This window comes from Dermochelys coriacea, chromosome 6 (assembly GCF_009764565.3).
Source record: "Dermochelys coriacea isolate rDerCor1 chromosome 6, rDerCor1.pri.v4, whole genome shotgun sequence".
Classification (NCBI taxonomy): Eukaryota; Metazoa; Chordata; order Testudines; family Dermochelyidae; genus Dermochelys; species Dermochelys coriacea.
The window spans coordinates 80,811,240-80,837,893 of record NC_050073.1 but is presented as its reverse complement, the minus strand read 5'-3'; the positions used below and the strand labels follow the sequence as shown (position 1 = coordinate 80,837,893).

At 42.3% G+C, this 26,654-nt stretch overlaps 1 protein-coding gene across 1 annotated transcript in view; it reads right to left on the bottom strand.

Annotated features, from left to right (window-relative positions):
* The window catches only part of NPAS3 (neuronal PAS domain protein 3), an 888,972-nt gene that overhangs the window by 43,865 nt on the left and 818,453 nt on the right, over positions 1-26,654 (bottom strand). The window contains 1 exon segment of the mRNA XM_038407448.2: positions 14,600-14,793. Coding sequence (XP_038263376.1) covers positions 14,600-14,793 — 194 coding nt within the window.

Here is a 26,654-nt window from a genome sequence, read left to right as displayed (position 1 = left end):
ATCATAAGGCATCTGTGCAAGGGGGAAGAATTAAGGTTGTATGGCATTTTCTAACCTGAGTTCTTAACTATTACAACCTTAGTAACTTTCTTTTAACTAAGGTGTTTTTGTATGTATCAGGATATTATTACTGAAAGGTCTAAGTAAGTCTTTTAATAACTCCCTAGTCACTCTCTGCACTTGTTTCTTCACTTAGTCTTGACCTTTCAAATGGTCTGGGTGTCAGAAAATATTGTATTATAAGTACAATAAGTCAAATAAAGCAAGTGAACTGTGGAACCTGATCCACAACCCATGAGTTCTACAACAACAAGAGGAAAAAGCTATTCAGTCCAGATGTAGGAAGGAAACAGGGTTTGTATTTTTAACTAAAAAGAAAAAAATCAATTCACAAGGTAAGAGTGATGTTTTGTATCCATCAAGGCAACCAAAATGAGAACTAAGAGACAGGACATCAAAGGAAATCAGTTTTGTGATTACATGAATGAGAATGATTTTGTTATGGAAATCATACACAAATCAAAGCTGGGATATAAATATTGTTGCATTACTAAACCACTGAAAAAATAACTTTATATTATGTTGCTTAATTTACTAACTTAGGGCCAAATCCCATGGCTCTCCAACCCCCATGGGCAATCTGTCTCTTGACAGCTAAAAATAGCAGCCGATTGAGAAGTAGGGGCTTGATTCTACCAAGTGCTGAGTACACTTGCCCTGATCCCATAAATCTGATGAAGTGAGCTGTAACTCACGAAAGCTTATGCTCTAATAAATTTGTTAGTCTCTAAGGTGCCACAAGTACTCCTTTTCTTTTTTGCGAATACAGATAACACGGCTGCTACTCTGAAACCTGTAAGTTTATGCTTAACTTTAAGCTCATGGAGAGTCCCACTGCCTTCAATGCTAAGTGCTTTTCTGGCTTAGAGCCAGAGTGCTCATTATTAAGTAGGCTTGAGTCCTAGTAAAGGAGGCTCCATACAGGAGACTATTTCTGCAGATCCTTAGGGAATGTTGGTAGACTGGCGAAGCATGCAGATCCATAGAGACAAAACCCAACATTGAGGGAGTATCATGCCATGTGTGTGCGCTACTCCTTACTGTGACAATTGTTTTAGTAGCTGTGGTTGTGCAGGCATCTTGAGCAGTTTAGGATGAAGATTCAGCCCTTGACGTTTGCTCTCCAGAGGTAAACTCTTTACACAACCTTTGATTTTTTTCCCCAGCATTTGACCCTTAAGAAAGTAAAAGTAATGGACATGATGTTCTACTTGGTTGTGTAAATTAGACATCTAAATCCATATTTAGGCACCTAAATGAAAGTGATCTGATTTTCATAAATGCTGAGCATCCACAGCTCATACTGAAGTAAATAGGAGCTGGATGTCAGCTCAGTACCTAAAAATTAGGCCACTTTTATTTAGGTGGCTAAATATAGATTTAGATGTCATAGAATATCAGGGCTGGAAGGGACCTCAGGAGGTCATCTAGTCCAACCCCTTGCTCAACGCAGGGCCAATCTCCAACTAAATCATCCCAGACAGGGCTTTGTCAAGCCTGACCTTAAAAACTTCTAAGGAAGGAGATTCCACCACTTCCCTAGGTAACGCATTCCAGTGCTTCACCACCCTCCTAGTGAAAAAGTTTTTCCTAATATCCAACCTAAACCTCTCCTACTGCAAATTGAGACCATTACTCCTTGTGCTGTCATCTGCTACCACTGAGAACAGTTTAGATCCATCCTCTTTGGAACCACCTTTCATGTAGTTGAAAGCAGCTATCAAATCCCCCCTCATTCTTCTCTTCCGCAGACTAAACAATCCCAGTTCCCTCAGCCTCTCCTCATAAGTCATGTGTTCCAGTCCCCTAATACTTTTTGTTGCCCTCTGCTGGACATTTTCCAATTTTTCCACATCCTTCTTGTAGTGTGGGGCCCAAAACTGGACACAATCCTCCAGATGAGGCCTCACCAATGTCGAATAGAGGGGAACAATCACGTCCCTCGATCTGCTGGCAATGCCCCTATTTATACATCCCCAAATACCATTGGCCTTCTTGGCAACAAGGGCACACTATTGACTCATATCCAGCTTCTCGCCCACTGTAACCCCTAGGTCCTTTTCTGCAGAACTGCTGCCTAGCCATTCAGTCCCTAGTCTGTAGCGGTGCATGGGATTCTTCCGTCCTAAGTGCAGGACTCTGTACTTGTCCTTGTTGAACCTCATCAGATTTCTTTTGGCCCAATCCTCTAATTTGACAAGGTCCTTCTGTATCCTATCCCTACCCTCCTGTGTATCTACCTCTCCTCCCAGTTTAGTGTCTTCGGCAAACTTGCTGAGGGTGCAATCCATACCATCCTCCAGATCATTAATAAAGTTGTTGAACAAAACCGACCCCAGGACCAACCCTTGGGGCACTCCACTTGATACTGGCTGCCAAATAGACATGGAGCCATTGATCACTACCTGTTGAGCCCGACAATCTAGCTAGCTTTCTATCCACCTTATAATCCATTCAATCAGCCCACACTTCATTAACTTGCTGGCAAGAATACTGTGGAAGACCGTGTCAAAAGCTTTGCTAAAGTCAAGGAACAACATATCCACTGCTCTCCCCTCATCCACAGAGCCAGTTATCTCATCACAGAAGGCAATTAGATTAGTCAGGCACGACTTGCCCTTGGTGATTCCATGCTGACTGTTCCTGATCACTTTCCTCTCCTCTAAGTGCTTCAGAATTGATTCCTTGAGGACCTGCTCCATGATTTTTCCAGGGACTGAGGTGAGGCTGACTGGCCTGTAGTTCCCTGGATCCTTCTTCTTCCCTTTTTTAAAGATGGGCACTACATTAGCCTTTTTCCAGTCATCCGGGACCTTCCCCAATCACCATGAGTTTTCAAAGATAATGGCCACAGGCTCTACAATCACATTCACCAACTCCTTTAGCACTCTCGGAAGCAGAGCATCCGGCCCCATGGACTTGTGCTCATCCAGCTTTTCTAAATAGTCCCGAACCACTTCTTTCTCCACAGAGGGCTGGTCACCTCCTCCCCATGCTGTGCTGCCCAGTGCAGTAGTCTGGGAGCTGACCTTGTTCATGAAGACAGAGGCAAAAAAAGCATTGAGTACATTAGCTTTTTCCACATCCTCCGTCACTTGGTTGCCTCTCTCATTCAGTAAGGGGCCCACAATTTCCTTGATTTTCTTCTCGTTGCTAACATACCTGAAGAAACCCTTCTTGTTACTCTTAACATCTCTTGCTAGCTGCAACTCCAAGTGTGATTTGGCCTTCCTGATTTCACTCCTGCATGCTTGAGCAATATTTTTATACTCCTCCCTGGTCATTTGTCCAATCTTCCACTTCTTGTAAGCTTCTTTTTTATGTTTAAGATCAGCAAGGATTTCTCTGTTAAGCCAAGCTGGTTGCCTGCCATATTTACTTTTCTTTCTACGCATCGGGATGGTTTGTCCCTGTAATCCATAAGGATTCTTTAAAATACAGCCAGCTCTCCTGGACTCCTTTCCCCCTCATGTTATTCTCCCAGGGGATCCTGCCCATCAGTTTCATGTGGTTGTCAATGTCTGCCTTTCTGAAGTCCAGGGTCCGTATTCTGCTGCTCTCCTTTCTTCCTTGTGTCAGGATCCTGAACTCGACCATCTCATGGTCACTGCCTCCCAGGTTCCCATCCACTTTTGCTTCCCCTACTAATTCTTCCTGGTTTGTGAGCAGCAGGTCAAGAAGAGCTCTGCCCCGAGTTGGTTCCTCCAGCACTTGCACCAGGAAATTGTCCCCTACACTTTCCAGAAACTTTCTGGATTGTCTGTGTACCGCTGTATTGCTCAGCAGATATCAGGGTGGTTGAAGTCTCCCATGAGAACCAGGGTCTGCCATCTAGTAACTTCCATTAGTTGCCAGAAGAAAGCCTCGTCCACCTTATCCCCCTGGTCCGGTGGTCTATAGCAGACTCCCACCATGACATCACCCTTGTTGCTCACACTTCTAAACTTAATCCAGAGACTCTCAGGTTTTTCTGCAGTTTCATACCGGATCTCTGAGCAGTCATACTGCTCTCTTTCATACAATGCAACTCCCCCACCTTTTCTGCCCTGCCTGTCCTTCCTGAACAGTTTATATCCACCAATGACAGTATTCCAGTCATGTGAGTTATCCCACCAAGTTTCTGTTATTCCAATCACATCATAATTCCTTGACTGTTCCAGGACTTCCAGTTCTCCCTGCTTGTTTCTCAGGCTTCTTGCATTTGTGTATAGGCACTTGAGATAACTTGCTGTTTGTCTTAGTATGAGGTAGGAGCCCTCCCTGTCGTGCTCTCCTGCTCGTGCTTCCTCCCGGTATCCCACGTCCCCACTTACCTCAGGGCTTTGGCCTCCTTCCCCCGGTGAACTTAGTTTAAAGCCCTCCTCACTAGGTTAGCCAGCCTGCTTGTGAAGATGCTCTTCCCTCTCTTCATTAGGTAGAGCCCATCTCTGCCTAGCACTCATCCTTCTTGGAACACCATCCCATGGTCAAAGAATCCAAAGCCTTCTCTCCGACACCACCTGCGTAGTCATTCATTGACTTTCATGATTCAACGGTCTCTACCCAGGTCTTTTCCTTCCACGGGGAGGATGCATGAGACCACCACTTGTGCCTCAAACTCGTTTATCCTTCTTCCCAGAGCCACGTAGTCTGCAGTGATCCGCTCAAGGTCATTCTTGGCAGTGACGAAGCAGGAAGGGATAGCGATCCGAGGGCTTGATGAGTCTCGGCAGTCTCTCCATCACATCGTGAATCCTAGCTCCAGCAGCAGACTTCTCGGTTTTCCCGGTGGGATTGGCAGACAGATGACTCTGTCCCCCTGAGGAGAGAGTCCCCGACCACCAACACCCACCTCCATGTCATCCAAGTTTGAAAATTTTGGCCAAAGCTTCCGAATTTTCATAGGTTTATGTTCTTATTTCACCAATAAATAATGCAAATCTAAATAGGGAAACAACCTGCAAATTAATTCCCCATAACATGACTTTTGCAAGACCTTTTGAGTATGGCTTTTACAGGACCCAGAAGTGAGACATCGCCACCTAAACACACTCATGTACAGTATGAGTTTGGCTTAGTCTTGTGTGGATGCCAAATATTCTTTTGATGCAAAAACACTATGATAGAGGTAATGTCACCTGTATGGCAACACACTTTTAGAATAGGAACAAGAACATTTCAGTCAAGAGGAGAAGTGGATGCTCAGCACATCTGAAAATCAGGCCCACTTATTTGGTGCCTAACTGTAGATTTAGGTATCTCATCTTAGACCCCAACGTTTAAAATATGTCTCCCTATTTTTTGGTTACATAGTTTTTAGGTGCGAAGATGGTAGTTCTGAAGATTTAAAAAGAATCCTAAAAATAAATTAAACCATGTTGCAAAACCCGCTAATTAGCTACAGAATAAAATGTAAATTCTTTAAAAATGCCCAATATATTAGTTAACTGATCTTGTTTCATAACGGGGGAAAAGTAACTATGCACGTGGTTCTGCTGTGGATCAGGGATCGTCATTCAAATCTTTTCATTAAGAAGAGAGGAATAGGCCACAGCCAAAGACTTGAGTAAGGTCACTCCTGCTTCCTGTTTCTCGAAGCAGGCTCACAAAAGAATCCCTGTAAAAGCAGGAGTAGTGCTTCTCACCTCTTCTGATCCAGTGATCTACTATGAATATCCAATTCAGCTTAAGTAATGGCACTTCCACTTCACACTCCCCAGCCAGCTGTCACTAACCTCCAGGAAGCTATTCAAATAGTGCTTATTGCTATGCCAAGCATGCTACCACTTTTTTTTCTATAGCCGCAGCTGTGCTGCTCCTTCTTCCCCCATGACACCACCAGTGGTTTCACTGCTGCCCCAATGGGGCACCAGTAGCCTATTCCACGTATTCAGGAATGAGTGCTTCTGTTTTCTATAGCCCCATATGCTGTCACTGTCCCTTTCTTTAGCCCCAGAAGAGGACTTCCTGCTTCCTGATGCCTCAGTGGGTTGCCTCGATGAATGGCTAGCCTCCTAACTAGATAGGCTACTGCTACTGGCCTCCCAATGTCTAGCAGTGGTGTTTCCACTTCCTGCTGTCCCTGCAGGCAACATCCACTTTCCATATGGCATTTGCTGTGGTACCACTATCCCAACTGTCCAACAGTGGAACTCCTGCTGTCCAAGTGAGCTACCAACATTTTCCCCACAGTTCCATCAGTGATGCTTCTGCTAACCTAGTGGACCTCGTTCTCTGCTATCCCGTGAAGAGGCACAAAGCACAGATGCCTCATCATTAATTTCACTGACACTGCATAAATGCTATGTCTAACATTCGAAATAAACACCATCAGCAAATAGAAAAAAAATTACTTGATAAAGTTTTCTCTCTGTTCATCTTGTAATAGCAATGACATCCTCAGCACAAGGCACTTCCTGTGGAATAATGACCAGCTAAGTTTAATGACTCCACTACATCTTTAGCTATCAGCTTTTCCCAGGTGGTCACCAATCCTCAATCAGTGCTCCGTGCCTGGACTATCTGTTACCTATCTTAGGTTTTTCACAGGTTCCTCACAGGAATCTTAAGGCCTTACTGCTGTATGATGATACAGAGATACTGGAGAGTTTTAAAAAATTGTTTAATTTTTTAAAAACAATTTAGTACTCATACAAAATGCTAGATTGACAGCATAGGAAGATTAAGTCTTCCAAACACTGCCCAACCAATTCATCTCAGACCTGACCTGAAAGGGTAGTTCATTTTCCACATCCATTCAATTCTTGACTCCTTTGTTGAGGTTGCCAACAAAGGTACCAATAACTGGGGGGTGATTTTGTGAAGAGGAGACCTATTCATTAGGAACTGGACTGATACCAACAATTCATTTCACAGAGGCCACTGGAGAGCTGTCAGATGGTAATGACTTTCCATCACTATCAAGATAGGTCAGATTCAAGCCAATGACTGCGGCAAAAGGTTCCATTTGTATACTACTCCTAATCCCCTAAACTATCTGTGCTAACTGCTAGATTACACTACATAATCTAGAAGTTAGTGCAGTGTACTTGCAGGCAGGAAGCCAGCATTCTAACCCTAGTTTTGCCATTAACTCTCTATGTAACCTTGAGCAAATTGCTTTCTGTGGTTCAGTGTTCCCAGTTCAAAAAATTAGAATAATATCTCCCATCCTTGTAAAGTGCTTTGATAGGCTGGATGAAATATGCTTTCTAGTTACAAAAGTACTATTATTATTAAAATATAGTTTAGAACATGATAGTGTAAAATAATTTCTTAACGGAAGCTGAACATTTATTTTAAAAGGCCTAAGGCTCTGATTCAGCAAAGCACTTAAGCACATGCTTATGTCTATCCCTTTTCAGAAGAGCACTTGATTATGTGCTTAAATGCTGTCCAGAATAGAGATAATTCCTAAATTGGAGCCTATGTTAGAGAATTTTAACCTTCTAATTATGCTATGCCATTGCTGTCCTCACATCAAACGGTTGCATTAATCCTGTTGGCAATTCAACTCTTGATGGTAGCTCCTCCTGTCAATGGGTCCTTGGCTAGCTCTTCTGCTTGTTCCCAACTTTTCTTCTATACTTTAGGCTCCTTCCATCCCCAGCCTCTGAGTTCCTTATGCCCTGCCTTCTAGCCAACTCCCGCCTCAGCTCTTCTGTCCATTCCTTCCCTTACTCTGGACCCTATTTCCAGGTGCCCACTGCACCTGATCCACTTTGAACGCCAGTGCTCCTTCCTCCACCTCTCTAAAGTACCTGTCTCCACCCCATCAAACCTTCATTCAACCTGTCACCCAATACCTGTTTCCACTCAACTCCTTTCTCCCTCTGAACATAACAACATAAGAACATAAGAATGGCCATATTGGGTCAGATCAAAGGTCCAACAGCCCAGTATCCTGTCTACCGACAGTGGCCAATGCCAGGTGCCCCAGAGGGAGTGAACCTAACAGGTAATGATCTAGCGATCTCTCTCCTGCCATCCATCTCCACCCTCTGACAAACAGAGGCTAGGGACACCATTCCTTGTCCATCCTGGCTAATAGCCATTAATGGACTTAACCTCTATGAATTTATCCAGTTCTATTTTAAACACTGTTATAGTCTGACTTGCTCTGCAAGTATGACTTGCTCTGCAAGTCACCAGCTAATCTCACCGTACAATCCCTCTGTCAGGGTTCCTTCCCCACTCTGAACTCTAGGGTACAAATGAGGGGGACCTGCATGAAAGACCCTCTAAGCTTATTCTTACCAGCTTAGGTTAAAAATTTCCCCAAGATATAAACTTTGCCTTGTCCTTGAACAGTATGCTGCCACTACCAAGCGTTTTAAACAAAGAACAGGAAAAGAGACCACTTGGAGACGTCTTCCCCGCAAAATATCCCCCCAAGCCCTACACACCCCCGTCCTGGGGAGGCTTGAGAATAATATCCTAACCAATAGGTTACAAAATCATCAAAGACCCAAAGCCCTGGATCCTGGAACAATGGAAACATCAGTCAGGTTCTTAAAAGAAGGATTTTATTTAAAAAAAAAAAAGGTAAAAATCATCTCTGTAAAATCAGGATGGAAAATACTTTACAGGATATTCAGATTCAAAACACAGAGGATCCCCCTCTGGGCAAAACCTTAAAGTTACAGAAAACAGGAATAAACCTCCCTCTTAACACAGGGAAATTCACATAAAACAAAAGATAAACTAATCTGCCTTGCCTGGCTTACCTATACTGTTGCAATATTGGAGACTTTGATTAGGATGGGTTGGAGAAGATCGATTTCTGTCTGGCCTCTCTCAGTCCCAAGAGAGAACAACCATGTAAACAAAGAGCACAAACAAAAGCCTTCCCCCACAAGATTTGAAAGTATCTTGTCCCCTTATTGGTCCTTTGGGTCAGGTGCCAGCCAGATTAGCTGAGCTTCTTAACCCTTTACAGGTAACAGCGTGTTACCTCTGGCCAGGAGGGATTTTATAGCACTGTATACAAAAAGGTTACCCTTCCCTTTATATTTATGACACGCCCCATAATCACAGATAGGGTGAAACACTAGCTGTGATTTCTTCCTGGAGCTCTAGGAGAAAACAGAGTTAATAAGACTCTGCATCTCTAAATATTACTAACTGTAAAAAGACTAACAATATTTCCCACATCTTAAGGACGATTTGGACCAGTTGATTCTGGGAAACTTTTATGGGAGAGTGCTTCAGCCACTTTGTTAGAAGCTCCTGAAATGTGTTGTATGTCGAAATCAAAATCTTGGAGAGCTAAACTCCACCAAATAAGTTTTTTGTTATTTCCCTTGGCGGTATGAAGCCCCTATAGTGCAGCATGGTCGGTTTTCAGGTGGAAACGGCGTCCCCGAACGTATGGGCGTAGCTTTTCCAGTGAGTACACAATGGCATAACATTCCTTTTCACTGATTGACCAGTGGCTTTCTCTCTCAGACAGCTTCTTGCTGAGAAACACAACAGGATGGAACTCTTGATTTGGTCCTTCCTGCATTAAGAGTGCTCCCACACCACGCTCGGACGCATCTGTGGTTACTAGGAACGGTTTGTCAATGTCTGGGGCCCTTAGCACAGGGTCAGACATGAGTGTTGCTTTAAGCTGGTTAAAGGCCTTCTGACACTCTTCAGTCCACTGAACTGCATTTGCCTGTTTCTTTTTGGTTAGATCTGTCAGTGGGGCGGCGATCTGGCTGTATTGCAGTACGAATTGCCTGTAATATCTGGCCAAGCCTAAGAAGGATTGGACCTGTTTCTTTGACTTTGGGACAGGCCACTTTTGGATAGCATCCACTTTGGCCTGTAGGGGGTTGATAGTTCCTTGACCCACCTGGTGTCCAAGGTAAGTCACTCTGTTTAGGCCTATTTGACACTTCTTAGCCTCAACAGTTAGTCCTGCCTCCCTTATGCGCTTGAAGACTTTTTGTAGATGTTCCAGGTGTTCTGCCCAGGAATCCGAAAATATGGCCACATCGTCAAGGTAGGCGACTGCATATTCTCCCAATCCTGCTAGGAGACCATCTACAAGTCTTTGGAAGGTGCCGGGTGCATTCTGCAGCCCAAAAGTGAGCACATTAAATTCACACAGCCCGACATGTGTGATGTAGGCTGACCTTTCCTTGGTGGATTCATCTAGCGGTACCTACCAGTACTCCTTGGTTAAGTCCAAGGTAGAGATGAACTGGGCCCATCCCAGTTTCTCCAATAGTTCATCTGTGCGTGGCATTGGGCGAGTTACAGCATTTAGCTTATGGTAGTCCATGCAAAAACATATCTCCCCATCTGGTTTGGGAACTAGAACTCACTGGAGATGCCCATGCACTGCCAAAGGGGCGGATTACACTCATCTGTAGCATATCCTGGATCTCCCGTACGATAGCAGTTTTAGCTTGAGGAGACACCCGGTAAGGTTGGGCTCTAATTGGGTGAGCATTACCTGTGTCAATGGTGTGGTATGCCCATTCAGTCAGTCCTGGGGTGGCTGAGAACGTCAGCGCATAGCTAGTGCACAGCTCCTTGATCTGCTGTCGCTGCATACGCCCAAGGGTCATGGAGAGGTTCACCTCTTCCACGCCACCAGCACTTTCCCCTTCGTAACAGACACCTTCAGGCCACTCAGCATCATCTCCTCCCTGGGCTGTAAACTGACAAACCTTTAATTCTCTGGAATAAAAGGGTTTAGAGAATTAATATGGTACACCTTAGGCTTTCGGTTGGAGGTGGGAAATGCTATGAGATAATTATCAGCTCCCAGGTGCTCTTGGACTGTGAATGGCCCTTCCCATGATGCTTCCATTTTATGGGCCTGGAGCACCTTTAAGACCATGACCTGGTCCCCTACTTTGAAGGACCGCTCTCTGGCATGTTTATCATACTAGGCTTTTTTCTCTTTTTGAGCATCTTTTAGGTTTTCTTTAGCAAGGGCCAAAGAGGTTCTGAGGGTGGTTTGTAGGTTGGTTACAAAGTCCAGAATGTTAGTTCCTGGAGAAGGTGTAAACCCCTTCCATTGCTGCTTCACCAACAGTAATGGCCCCTTAACCTCATGGCCATATACAAGTTCAAATGGCAAAAACCCTAAACTGGGATGTGGTCTGTAGGCAAAGAGCAACTGCTGCAACACTAGGTCCCAATCACTGGAGTGCTCATTTACGAATTTATGTATCATGGCCCCCAAAGTTCCATTAAACTTCTCCAACAGGCCATTTGTTTGATGGTGGTAAGGGGTGGCAACCAAGTGATTTACCCCATGAGCTTCCCAAAGGCTTTCCATAATTCCTCAGGAAATTAGTTCCTGCATCTGACCAACATACCATGGCAAAAATGTCTGTTAGTGCCTGGCATACACTTTTAGCCCTGGTGTTGCTTAGTGCTACTGCTTCTGGCCATCGGGTGGCAAAATCCATGAAAATCAGTATGTACTGCTTTCCTCGGGGTGTCTTTTTCGGAAAAGGACACAGAATATCCACAGCTACTATCTGAAACGGAATCTCAATGATGTGGAGTGGCTGGAGAGGGGCTTTACCTTGGTCTTGGAGTTTTCCCACTCTTTGGCATACCTCACAAGATCGGACATAGACAGAAATATCCTTGCCCATTCCCTCCCAGAAGAATGACCTCCCCAAACGGTCTTTGTTCCTATTCACCCCAGCATGGCAACTAGGATGATCGTGGGCTAAGCTCAAGAGCTTTTCCCGGTACTTAGTTGGAACTACCAACTGTCTCTGAGGATGCCAGTTTTCCTGGTGCCCACCAGAAAGAGTTTCCTTGTATAAAAGTCCTCTTTCTACAACAAACTGGGATCGATTTGAAGAGTTGAGAGGCGGTGGGTTGCTTCGTACCTCCTTCCAAGCTCTCTGGAAGCTTTCTTCTGCTTTCTTTTTGGCCTGGAATTGTTCCCTTGATGCTGCAGACATCAGTTCCTCACTGGATTGTGGACCTGGGCTTGGTCCCTCTGGAAGCGATGCAGGTGATGGGGCTGTTTCCGTTGACGGTGAACTGCTCTCCGCTAGTGCACTATGGGGATATTTCAGGCTCTGGCTGAGTCTCTTGTGTAGGGTCATCTGCTCCTGCTGCCAGTGCAGGCTCGGTGGTGCCCTCTGGTGTTGGAGCTGTAGACGGGGTTGCAAGTGCTGGACTCAGTGCTGGAAATGGTTCTGGTGCTGGTTGCTTCACCAGTTTTGGTTTAGGGACTGGCTTTGGCTGGTCTCTGGGACTGGATCCAGTATGGCCATTGCAGTCATTGGCAGGGAATCCGGTTCCACATGTTCATTTGGGTCTCTGGTAACACAGAAGGGCCCTGGTGGAAGGCTCAGGAACAGGGATATGTGTGGAAGCTTGCTTAGTCTGGCTGCGGGGGACCATTCCTACCCTCTTGGCCAGCTTTACCAAGCTGGTTGGTTGGCCAAGTCTTCCCCCAGCAGCATGGGAATGGGATAATCATCATAGATTGCAAAAGTCCACATTCCTGACCAGCCCTTGTACTGGACAGGCAACTTGGCTGTAGGCAAATCGAAAGAGTTGGACTTGAAGGGTTGATAAGTCACTTGGGCCTCTGGGTTGATTAAGTTGGGGTCCACTAAGGACTGATGGATAGCTGACACCTGCGCTCCAGTGTCCCTCCACGCTGTAACCTTCTTCCCGCCCACACTCACAGTTTCCCTTCACTCTAAAGGTATCTGGGAGGCATCTGGGCCTGAGGACCTTTGGTGTGACCCTGGTGCAATGAACTGTAATCTGTTGGGGCTCTTGGGGCAGTTGGCCTTCACATGCCCCAGCTCATTACATTTAAAACATCGTCCAGTTGACTGGTCACTGGAGCGAGGTGGGTTGCTGGAAAATGGTGTGGTGGAACGATAAGGTGTCTGGGGTTTTCTTTAGGATATAGGTGGGGTCTTAGGTTGCCTCTGGTGATAGGGTTTTGTTTTGGGTTGCCCCTTCTGATATTTGCTCCTACTGCTACTATTTTTTTTCTTTTCGGCTACCTCCACCCATTTGGCTCCAATCTCCCCCGCCTCGATTACAGCTTTGGGCTTCCCATCTAGGATGTAACTTTCTATTTCCTCAGGAACATCCTCTAAGAACTGCTCCATTTGCATTAGGAAGGGCAACTCTTCTGGAGATTTAACACTTGCTCCTGATATCCAGGCATCCCAATGTTTCACAATGTGGTAGGCATGTCAAGTAAATGACATGCCTGGTTTCCACCTTAGGGCTCTGAACCACCGATGGGAATGCTCGGGTGTTAGTCCCATTCTGACTCTCGTTTGGGTTTTAAAAAGTTCATAACAGTTCATGTGTTCCTTAGGCATTTCAGCTGCCACCTCTTATAAGGGTCCACTGAGCTGCGGCCTCAGCTCTACCATGTACTGGTCTGTAGAGATGCTGTACCCAAGGCAGGCCCTTTTGAAGTTTTCTAAGGCGGCCTTGGTATCATCGCCTGCCTTGTAGGTGGGGAACTTTCTGGGATGGGAAGGGGTACCTGGAGAAGGATTGCTAGGGTTGGTTGGTATATTCTGCTGAGCCCTTGCCTTCTCCATCTCCAGTGCATGCTTCCTCTCTTTTTCTTTCTCTTCCATAGCTCTCTTGTGGGCAGCTTCCGCTGCCTCCACCCTGGTTTTTTCTGCCTCCATCTCCAAGCGCCTTAAGGCCATCTGTCTATCATGCTCTTTTTGTTTCTCTTCAGCTTCAAATCTGGCCAGCTCTAGTTTATTAGCTGCTTCACTGGTAGTCATTTTCCTGCTTTCTTGTGCTTAACTCTAGCTATACCGGAGAGTTGGGGGGGGGGGGGGACTTGTGAATTTCCCTGCAGGAGGTTAACTACCCTGCCTTTAGGTAGAGAAAACTCCAGCTCAAAAAAGAAAAATCCCTTTGTAAAAAAACTAACACCTCTGTCTCCAGGCAAATAGACAGAAAACCCTCTAGCTGCTCTCAGCTTAAAAACAAACCTCTTCAGGTCTGTGCTTTTGGTTCAAAATGATCTCTGGTTCAAAATGATCCCACCGCTCTGCCACCATGTCAGGTGCCAGCCAGGTTAGCTGAGCTTCTTAACCCTTTACAGGTAACAGGATGTTGCCTCTGGCCAGGAGGAATTTTATAGCACTGTATACAGAAAAGTGGTTACCCTTCTCTTTATATTTATGACACCCCCCATCTCCTGCTTCCAATGACATTGTCCCCCAACCTGTCACCTGCTCCATCTGACCCCTTCTAGCAACCAAGTCCTCCATTCCAATAAGCAGAGAGAGAATTTCAAATGAGACTGCATCTTCTGCAAAATATTTCAGGAATGTAGGGGAATTAAACTTCAAATAGTAGGTTTCCTTTTTTTTCATTTCCAAACATAAAGACATCATGCAACTTGTCATGTTAATGTTAAAAAATCTCCTTCATACTCTTCCTATACTATTTTAATAATTAATAATGACGACAGTGAATTTAGTGCTTTCATATGGCACTAGGCTGACACTCCAGGAGTCTGATCTCCACTGTTTACCAAGCCATGGAATAGAGAGTACACATGCAACACAGAAAAACGAGAGCTGAAATGCTGTACCTATTTTCACAGTAAATGATATTGAGGTCCATATTTACGCGAGTAACAAACATGTGGCAGTCGATTCTGACTTCATTGATTGTAGGAGGTGGCAAAGCATGAGCCACAACTACAAGCCCCATGATTTGGCTAGGGACTGTCCTCCCATGGGACAGTGACACTCTCAGTCGTAAACGGCCTGTTATATGGATCACCTGCAAAATAAAAAGAATAAAAGAAACCCCTGTGAATTTATAATGCAAATGTGACATCTTTTTTAAAGGACAACATTGTTATTCTAAAGAGCACTTTACTTCATCAAAAATTATATTTAGTAACTGCCAGGATCAGTGTTAAGCTTATTAATATTGGCTGTCAACATGTTCTAAATGTCCTCATGGCAAGAAAGAAGAAAAGTACATAATAGCCAAATGTTTCAATTTATCAAATCTAAAACTCAGAACTTCTGTGTTATTGATTTTTTTTTCAAAGAAAGAAAGGACAAATTAGAAAATCAAGGGAATGAAGTAAGAGATATAAAACTGAAGTAATGGGGGTAGAAAGGGAAGACTAATTTTAAAACATTTGGAGATTAAAATGTGAGACAAAAGGAGCAGCAGTTTTGAAACTTTTCCAGGACCCATTTAATTGAATTGCCAGTCATCTACATCTTAGAGACATTACTTACATCCTTGAATTACTTCTTTGTGGTTGGCAATACAAGAAGCATGAGCCTGCAAGTGATCAATGGGTTCAACTGCACAGACACCAAGCATTTTACAGCTGCAGAATTACTAGTCAAGCCATGATTTAGCTTAATGCACTGTGCATGCGCTGAGAACTTTGGAGCTGAATGAGAGGCAGAGGTTTTCGTTCCCCTATTCACACGATGAACACTAAGCAAAATTGTCAGGATATAGATATGCAGGCCTGTCTGTAAAGGCCTATACACTAAGAATTTAGGTGTATTCTTATCACTTAGCTAGTTATAGAGGTATAAAAGAAAGAATCAAAATCACTGTCTGCCGGTGTAAGGTCCTTCTCTTACTGTGACAGTCTGAGACCCTGTTCTTAGGCTAAGATCTTTGGCTAAGCAGCAGAGGCAGCCATAAGCTGGGAAGTGAACTGTCACATCCTCACATTCCAAACTAGTCACATTGAAACAAGGTGCTATTGGGCTGTTAGGAATACAATCCTGTCCTATCACCTCCAGAGAAAGGGAAGTGCCTAGAAAATGTAAAAGGAAACTTAGTTTGATAGCATCCTGTCTGGCAAGAACTCACTTACCAATAGCTGGGATGTGAAATCCTCACTTCTGTATTGTTTTGTCATTATAGTTCCCACTTTGCTATTGTTTGTCTGTATAATCTCTGTCTGGTTCTCTGATTGTTTCTGTCTGCTGTACAATTAATTTTGCTGGGTGTAAACTAATTAAGGTGGTGGGATATAATTGGTTATATAATCATGTTACAATATATTAGGATTGGTGAGTTAAATTTCAGGAAAATGATTGGTTAAGGCATAGCTAAGCAGAACTCAAGTTTTACTATAGTCTGCAGTCAATCAGGAAGTGGGGGGGCGTGGGGTGGAAATGGGAACAGGGAATGGGGTTGGGGAAATTGGAATCATGTTTTGCTAAGGGGGGGAATGGGAACAGGGACACAGGTAAGTCTCTGTGGTGTCAGAGCTGGGAAGGGGGACACTAAGGAAGGAAACTGGAATCATGCTTGCTGGAAGTTCACCCCAATAGACATTGAATTGTTTGCACCGTTGGTATTGTTGCTCTCTGTTCATGCAAGAAGGACCAGGGAAGTGAGTGGGTGAAGGAATAAGCCCCTAACAAAAATATACCCAGAAGATCCAGCTGCTCCATTTGAGATTGCAACTCAGTGCTGCTTGCTGAAGCTGAATGGTTATGAAACTATGGGAAAGGACTGACCTATAATTTCTGACTCAGCTGCCTCAGAAGCCTTTCTGTGGACAGATAAAATGATGTTCTTTGAAAAAAAAATTAAAATGAATAGTACCGGTGACAGGTATCAGACTGGCAGCTCTGGAGACTGCAGGCCTATATTCGCACAACAGGGACATCATGGGCAGTGGCACCTTTTACCCTGCCAGCACCTCAATATCAGCCTGGAAAGAAGGCCTCGAGGACAGAGAATTCAGGCTCCATGATGCATTCAGCCCTCAGCATCTCTATTGCGAGTGCCAACAAAGATGCCAACATGTGCTAGTTGTGATGGTGTGGATACATATCCACTGGGAACTGAAACTCATTTCACAAAGATAAGATAACAGTCTGCAGTTTTTGGTCACTACTGATATAAGAGCTTTTCTTAGTGGTGAGTGAGAGGTAAAAGGCTCTGTGTTCCATTGGCAATCTCTTAAACTATGTAATGCACCCCAAATTAAATCTCATTTAAGCTAACAGAACAACAAATGAAAGCTTGAAGTTATTTTTTTGATTCACAATCTTTAAAAATCTCTCTTTTATCCAATATTTTACATTTGTGACCACAGTCAGTGAGGTAGTTTTGACTGGGGAGGATGATTAGCTTGTGGTTTTGTCCATTTCAGTTGTAGATTTATGACCATCCACATCTGAGGTAATTATTATTTAAATTCATACTTAATGCACCTTCAGAGGGCAAACTATTTGGTGAATATATGCCTAGAGGCAAGGATGCAAAAATACCATTTCAAATACACATTTTTTGCAAGACCTTATTAACTAATGAAGAAATAGCTAAAAGAAACAGGATTTACTTCACAGGAGGGATACAAATAGCATATTTTTCCCCTTCTAGCTAGGCTTACATTTATGCTTATTTACCATTATCTTTCTCACTTTATCATGCAACTTCATCTTACTGCAGAAACACAAATCTGTAAATGCTTGGAAAAATGCTGCTTTTTAATGAAACCAGAAATAATGTAAAAAATAATCCTATGCTCAATGTCCTAAGCTAAATGCATTTTTTTTAAAGGAATGCCTATGCTAAGATGTTTGAAGTTGGCATTAGCACTTGGGGAGAACTTTGAAATGCATCTTACTTAAGATTCATTTTTTATCTCCCACACCTATTTTTGGAATACTCCATGTCATTCATTTCTAAATGTCAAAAAGATTTGTTTTTGAACAAGTGCTTATTAAATTGGTATCCAGTTTCTCCTTGATCTTTCAGTGAAACTGAGGCTCTGAGTTTGTATCACCATCACTAGAGATTGCCCAAAGCTAACTCCGCTATACTCAAGCACTGCTGAACTTTGGGAAAGTTTGTACCTGGATTCAAGCCCTGCAGCTGGTCCCTAACTCTATTATGGATTGAGCCATGTCCTCAGGTCCCAACAGCTTCAAATTTTGGGGGAAGTCAGATCTAAATTGAATTTTGGCTGCTGCATTGGGAAAATCTGCAACAAATTCCCGTCAGTTCTGACACGTGTTCAGTTGAATCAGTATTAAAAGAGGTGGGAACTCCAGTTCAAACAAAGTTCTCATGGCTGAAACATCTTCTATCTCCACTTTAGTCAAACCCATTCTGTAACAAATCTAATTGGCAGTAATACTAGTTTTAGCTGTCAGGACTTATCTATATTGTGCCTGTCACCATTTTTAACACTGATTCAACTAGCATTAAAACTGGTAGAATTTTTGGGGTAAATTACCTCCATGTGGCTAAGACTCACGTCCAATCAATTCGATAGCAACAGACGATAACATCTTATATATAGTACTATGACTTTAATGACATTAAGTGGAAATATAAACTGTTTTGTATGTCCCCAGACAGGCTTGTGCAGCCCGTATTGCTGCATTTTTACTGCTATTTTAGCCATGCAGGTATGCTGACCCATGCTGCAAATCATATCTCTGATTGCAGTGTAAACCTAGCCTAACAAAACTTCTTTACATTAACCACTGTGCAGCTTCCCCCAAAACTCTGTTGGTGCACCTCCCAAGTTAATGGGGTGCACTGAAGGTCATGGTAAGACTCCCATTAACATCAGTGGAATTAGATCAGGTCTCTATTCCTGAATCTGATCAGAGACTTTTAGAAGATGCTGCAAACTGTTTGGTGATACTGATCTGAGGGGACTATAAGCCTGCCAAACAGAACCTCTCTTGTGACCTGATCTGCATTTGACCTTAAATACAGGTTAGTGCATAAACTCATCCCACCCTTATTATTGCTCATGGTGTCATCCAGTCCTATTAAACTTCTACTTAAAGGAACAGGTGGGTGAACCAAAAAACATTTCATAACAGTAGGACTGTTAATGTATAATGAGTATAAGAAGAATAATGTTGTAAAGGCATCAAGATGAAGCAATAAAAAAACCTATTAAAATCTTCTGCACTGAAAAATATAATTCTTTTGTTAAAAAGTATTCTAAATTAACTCTACCTGACACTCAAATATTTAAAAAAACATTGTTTCACTTTTTGTTTTTTTCTCTGATACAAAAATGTATGTGCAAATGTTGTAACTACATGTAAACATAGTTGATGAAGAGTATGCTTGGACAAATATATATTTCTTTTCCCTGCCATATGTTCCTTTTAGTCATCTGTTAGCAATAAGTACTTCGATGTGCTCTACTAATGTCTACTCATTATAAACAAGCACATCACAAAGACCTTGATAAAACCTTCCCTCTGTCAATACTTAAGAAAAGGAACGCCCAGTAATTGAAAAATACATCTGGAACTTGCTCATCATACTTTAGAGCGAAATCTCACCTCTAGAGATGGAAAGATTTTCTTTATCAAAAGACATCTTTAAATATTATGTCTATTATTTTTCTTGTATATGTGATGTAAGAAGTAAGGACATGTAGTACCCGGGGCAATAAAAACCTGCGGGCATGAAAAATCTGTGAATTTCACCTTTCAGATTGTCTTATGTTCTTCAAAAACTTAAACTTCCATTAAAAATAAAGTTACAAACTAACTCTTTTGGTCCATATGTAAATCACTGTCCCAGTTTGCCATCAGATTTAAACCAGCCCATTGACAGAAGTGTCAACTCAGGCTATTTATCTTAATGGGGTGTTAACTTCTGGGTGTTCATGTGATCATTTAGAACCAAATTTTCTCATGAGGCTCACGTATGAAAAATGTACAGAGCTATTGTGCACCCTTGTGTGTGCAAAGATAGGTAGCTATGTATATAAAATGGCTAAATGCACATGCGCACGGCTACTTCGGTGTCTCACCAACCAACACATGCGTTTATCCAATTTACACACACAGTTATTTAGTGTATGCACAAGTGCTGATATATTTTGCTCATTCAAATAGTGACACTCTATCCTTTGTAGGCCAGCAACACGGAATTCTTTCAAACCATGAATACTTATTTTGAGCCACTGAAATAAACTGTAGAATATTTTTACAAAATTACAATTAAACAAACTTCTCTTTATTCTTTTTTTAAATTAACACTTATTTTTAAATAATCACATAACTATTTACTAAACACTGTATATAAGTAGTAAAGCCCTTTCCTGACGTGAATGGACACAGAAGACTACAGTGCCTTTGTAACTGATATAACTGTTTGTCTCGAGACTGGGAAAAGAAAGCTTACAGAACGAGAAATCTAAAGATCATTCCACCCTTTCCTTCTATCTGTGGCCAGTTGTCTTATATTTTTCTCAATATATATAAATATTTCTTCTCTCTCTCTCTCTCTCTCTCTCACACACACACATACACAGACACACAAATAATGGGAAAAGAGAGGCAGGTAGTCCATGAACCTATACAAATATCTTAGCAACTGGATGCAGCAAGCTCACTATTAATGTTATTCACACTGAATACTGAGTGAGCCTTATCTATCAACCATAAAAGTTGTGGCCTTCAGTGCCCATTGAAGCACAAGTCCGATTTCAAGTAGGACATGTAGTATACATAACAGATACATATTTTTTAGTTCAGATTCTTCTTTAGTAGCTGCAATCCCTTCATATATACCTGCCAAACTCACTCGGAAAACAGAAAATGGGTTTAAAATGAAATTGTTAATATGTCTGGACTCAGGGCGTATTTTGTGTTTAAAAAGTCAACATTTATCACACAGTGGTTTGAGAAACTACAGTTACTTCCCTCTCCTTTCAGTAACTCACACACCCCTTTGGAATAATTAAAGGCACAGTGTCTGCTACTTCATCCTTGGAGATATTATACAGCACTTCCCATCTACACAGGAGACATATTAATGCATATGAACAGCAACGGTTACTCTGGACGTGTCCCCAGCCCTGACACAAGAATTCCCCCAACGAGTTCCCCTGGAACCACACCGGTTCCACCGCAAGAGGGTGAACTTTACTAGTGGAGGAAGAGGAACAATTGGCCTACAAGACTGCTTTTATGCCACTTCGCCTGCCTTAGCTAGAATTTGACCTGTAGACTTTCCTAAAGGAAATGAAGATTAATTTATTGTGATAAAGAAGAATGTACATCAATAATTAACCTATAGAGAAAAGAAATCCAGGCTTTTACCCCAAAAAAACACTGCACATGTGGAAAAATGGATAAAAGAATTACCCTTTAACACCTTTGATTATTAATTTAACCAGGCATATCACAGTTGCTTATTATAATAAAATATATGGAGGAAAATGATGAAAATCCTAAGAATAAAATGATTAAGGGCCTGACACTTTCCCCCTCTTTCACATTGAGAAGTTCCTTCCTCTGTGGTCATATTTGGATGAATGGGAATACCAGAAGAGTAAGCTATTCCTTCTCAATGCGAGTAAAGAATTTGGCCTGGAGTGTAATAAAGAAACAATCCTTAAAGCTGCCATTGTAAAAGAAATGGGCTGTTTTTAAATGGGAAAAAGTCATAAAGGTCTGGGAAATGAACAGCAGAGCAGAGGTAGTTTAAGAATAATTAATAATAATATATTTGGACATCAAAATTTTATATAGTAATAGATTAATATGAAGGTGGCCTATTTTAATGTTGACTTTTCATTCTATTTCGTAAGAGCATCTGCATTGTTTTATTATAGGATAAAATATTAGCTTTCATCGTTTATCTGCATAGTATACTGTTATACACATATATTTTTTATTATGCTTATTGTTTGAATCTCAGAATTAGATCTGAGGTCCAATCCTGCACTGATACTATTTTTGTGAACAACAGTTGCAGGATCAAGAGACCTGGTTGTCCTGACATAGTCAGGTTCTCCACCCTCCTGTGAAGAACAGACTTCATTCTTTTCATTGTGAAATACATTATAATTCATTGTCACAGCAATGTAGGTTCTCTTTCCTTTGGTGTGATTTTGTATTAATTGGACTTGTACAACATCCTGGTTTCGTCTCAATAGAAAGTGATACAGAGTTGATATTAAAGAAATCAGCCCTATAGCATAATCTATCTACTGGAACCTAATATACATATTTTGTCAAGGGATCATACATCACAACATTTTGTAATCATGCCTACTACAGCTGTGATTATAGAACTATTCAATTTCATGATCAAAACCATAAATAGAAGACCAAACATTCCACTATTAAAAAGTATTCTTTGAATATGTGTGTGCTGTTAGTAATGTGACATGCCAGGTTTTATTTTTAATACCTTTGAACCCTTTTCCTATTTAGATGTCTTAATAACAACTCAGCCTGTCAGCAGTGCAGTACATTTTTCCTATTCCAAAGCCTGCAAATAAGCACTTCAAGAAGATCAACATTAAAAAGAAAAAGAAAAAAAATTAAAATTGAAATCACCACACTGCAACCTGAAATAGTAGCCATGAAAAATTGGTTTTAAAAAAGAATATTTTTTGAAGTAATTGGCACAAAGACTATTCTAGTGCAGATTGCTGCAAGAGCGCTCTTGGCAAGAACATCATAAGCACTAGCAAAACTTTAATATGCTCAAGCAGCCAAATACAAACTGACACCAGGAACCCAAGTGTGGCAACAAACAGGAAAAATATAAAGTATCTCAATTTAATACAAACCTACATACAAAGGGATCAATTTTTACAATTCATGGTTTAGCATACAATACAGCGGTCCTAAGAGTGAATATAGAGTAGTTATATATAAGAAATTAGAATTATCAAGTCTAGGGAATTTCTCAAGAGTCCTTTTGATATGTAATACAGCAAGTATAATGACTGAAAAACCAGACATCAATGTATTAAATGAGCTCAGGTTGAGATCTATTTAGAAAAGACAGGTTTAAGCTGGAAGAAGAATCTCTTTGATACGACCTCCAGAGCAGACCATTTGCTGATGGATTCAAGATGAGCAGATTTACCCTTACACATCCACTTGCTACACAGCCGCTTTTAAATCTACACTCTGCAATATCTAAAATAAGGTTACTACATACTCTCACTGTAGAAATAAGGCCTGCACAATACAAAAGATTAAGAATTGAGGATTTTCTTCTGTTTCTAGCAAGGCTTAGAATTCACTTGTATGCGGAGTTCCGCGGATAAACATGAAACAAGGTTAAATTTAAAAATTAGCTAATGTAACTAACTCCTACCTAAATTATCTATTGCAGAATCTAAATATTGCTGGTCTAAGCTGGGAATCTGGAGCTCCTCAGATTCTTTCTTAGTATGCATCTCAAAAACAACCTTGATTTGTGGCCAACACTTATGTTAAGTCTGAAACTCAAAAGATGGCTCCAGTTTTTCAGCTTCGGTGACAAAGATTTTTCCCTGAAAACCCCATGGTGTTCAAATGTGTTGTATTTTTTTTCTCTCAGGGAATGTTTGAAGTCCTCTTTAAAAATAATGCCTCGAGGATATTTTTTCCCCTAATACCATTTAAAGAAACTTGAAAGCATTTGGTTCTTGAAGTGTGCCGAGTTCTAATGAAGCAATCATCAACTCTGCCCATGGACACAATCTCACCAGCCACGTCTCATACCAAGATTCTGACAGTTCTTTTAATATGAAATTAAACTTGAAAAAAGGTCTCTTGTTTTATCTGCTACAATGCTAAGGTTTACTGGACTGGTTCAAAAACATGGCTGGCTCCATCCTTCTGCAGTTGAAAGATGGTGAAAAGGTTAAAAAAAAAGTTGGGCAGGATGAGATGCGTCATTGGCAAAGCAGTCTATTGCACTAAAGATAACCAATAATAAGTATTCTTCAGAAGTATTGTCTGCATTCCTATCATGGGAGGAGAAATAAAGCATTTTGTCTGATGTAGTTCTTAGCAGTCAAACCATTACTGTAGGTGATTCTCTGCACAGCAAGCAAGGACTAGATAAAACAAAAATATTTTATATTAATATATTTTCCCCACACATAGAAAAAGGGTAGAACATGCTGTTGTCTGTAAAGAAATAAATGGATTCCCCAAATTTGCCTCAATTAAAATAATGTGTGTGTTCTAACTCACTCTTTTTCAATTGGGTGTGGGGTACAACCCCGAAAAGGGTCATGGGGAGGTTCAGGATGACTCACAGATAGCAGACCCTTGCTTTGTGGCTAGTTGGGAGGGTGGGTCTCAAATTTTTTTTGTTTTAAGATGGGGTCACAATATAGAAAAGTTTGAAAACCACTGTTCTTACTCAATTAATACTGTGGTTTTATTGCTTGTGCTAATGCTGTTTGTTGCAGGCAGTGGCGGATTACCGTATGGGCTCATGGGGCCCGTGCCCTAGGGTCCTAGCCAGTTGAGGGGCCCCTGGAAGCTGTAACTCTGGCTCCACCCCCTGCTCCTCCTCTTCCTCCCCCCGGGGTCCCGCCGCCCTGCTCCTCCCCCTTGAGGCCCCACCCACTGGCCAGGCTAGACAAAAGCAGGAGCTGTGGTAGCGTAAGCACTAAGCATATCCCTCCTGGGTAGAGCTGCCCCGACACCCCAAACCCCTCTCCTTCCCCCTCCCTCCCACAGAGATCTTGGTACCCTGAGCCCCTCTCCCTCCCGCTACCCACCCAGCCCCTCTCCTTCCCCACATTTTACACATGGGTACAGTTAAACACACAGAGGTTAAGTGAATTGCCTACAGTCAAGCACAACATGAATCAAGTATCATTGCTAGTTAGAGAATTCAAGAGTCCTGATGCCCAGTCTCCAATAGACAACACTGTTTTAATAAAAAACCTCAGTCTTAGCTATTACAATATTTGGCACTTAGGCAGAGTTCTCTGGCATAATGCTGTATTATGTGTACAGACAGCTGCAGCTGTCCATTCTCACTCACCTGAAACTACAGGTCCAAAACTACTGCCACAAGTATCAGCAAGGTTATTAATTCAAAACCAAACAATTTATTGACGACAACTTTAAGAGAGCCACATTTTTAGTGCATTGAACCATTTATTTCCATTTATCTTTATTTCTATGCTGTCCGGGCAGCTGTGGGGAGCCCTGGACCCTCCCCACCTGTCCTGGGCGAGGAGCCAGGTACCCGAGAGCAGGCCCCGGCCCGTGTCCCTGCTGTCCAGGGAACGCCATCCAGGACAGGTGGAGGGTCCAGGGCTCCCCACAGCAGCCAAGGCTCAGTGACCAACTCTTACCATGGCCTGACTTCCGGCCAGGCCAGGAGGCAGCCATGGGGAGGGGGGTCAGGAAGAAGCAGGGGGTGGGGCCCTGTGGTGGATGTGAGGAGGTAGCAGGGTTCTTTGTGCCCGGAGGTCCAATAAATCTTAATCAGCCTCTGGCTTCGGGATCTCACAGAGCGAACAACTGTTTTGTTTTAATGCTTGCTTGTTTTTCCCAGCATAGCACAAGTTCTATTGACTGCACAACTGCTCTCTCTGGGGAGAGTAGCTATACATTCCTGCCAGGGGTCCCCATGAGATGAGCTGAATGCATGCACTTGCCTCCTGTCTGGCCATAGGCCGTCTTCAAGTGGCAGTGACCACTTCGTGGCTCCAGGCTGCCGCTGTTAGCAGACTTTATGCCTTCAGAAGCCAGGCAACTATTCAGGTGCACAGCATCCATTTTATGCATGTGAAAACTGATCCCCACAGAGATGTAAAATTCCCAAGAGTCACACAGCAAGACAGCATCAGAATCCAGATTAAAACTCAGATCTCATCAATCCCAGGCTTATGCCTAATTTGCCAGACACCAGTTTCTAGTAGGCAAATTACAACTTCCCTGGGTTTCCATTTCCCCATTTGTCAAATGAGGGAAAGGACATTTATCACAGGTGAAATCTGAAAATGGACAGAATGAATTCATAGATTCCAGAACCAGATAGGACCATTGTGATCATCTGTCTGACCTCCTGCGTATCACAGGCCTTACAATTTTCCCAAAACAATTACAAGAGTATATCTTGTACAAAAACATCCAATCTTGATTTAAACTATCAGTGATGGAGAATCCACTATGACCATGGGTAAATTGTTCCAAAGATTAATTACGCTCACTGTTATAAATTGATGCCTTATTTCCAGTCTGAATTTGTCTAGCTTCAACTTCCAGCCACTGGATCATGTTATACCATTCTCTGAAGAGCACATTATTAAATATTTGTTCCCCATGCAGATATTTCTAGACTGTAATCAAGTCACCCCTTATCCTGCTCTTTTGTTGAGCTAAATAGATGGAGGTCCTTGAGTCTAGCACTATAAGACATGTTTTCTAATCCTTTAATTATTGTGGCTTTTTTCTGAACCATCTCCAATTTATCAATATCCTTTCTTGAATTGTCGGCACCAGAACTGGATACAGTATTCCAGCAGCAGTCACGCCAATGCCAAATAGAGTGGTAAAATAACCTCTCAACTCCGACTTGAGATGCTCCTGTTTATGCATTCCAGGATTGCGTTAGCTCTTTTGGTCACTGGCTCTCACTGGAAGCTCACTTTCAGCTGATTATCCACTATGACCCTCAAATCTTTTTCAGAGTCTCCGCTTCCCAGGATAGAGTCCCCCATCTTGTAAGTACAGTCTCCATTCTTTGCTGCTACATTTAGCTGTATTACAACGCATATATTTTGCTTGCACCCAGTTTACCAAGTGATCCAGATCTCTCTGAATCAGTGTCCTATCCTCATTGTTATTTACCACAACGCCAATTATTGTGTCATCTGAAAACTTTGTCAGTGATGATTTTATGTTTTC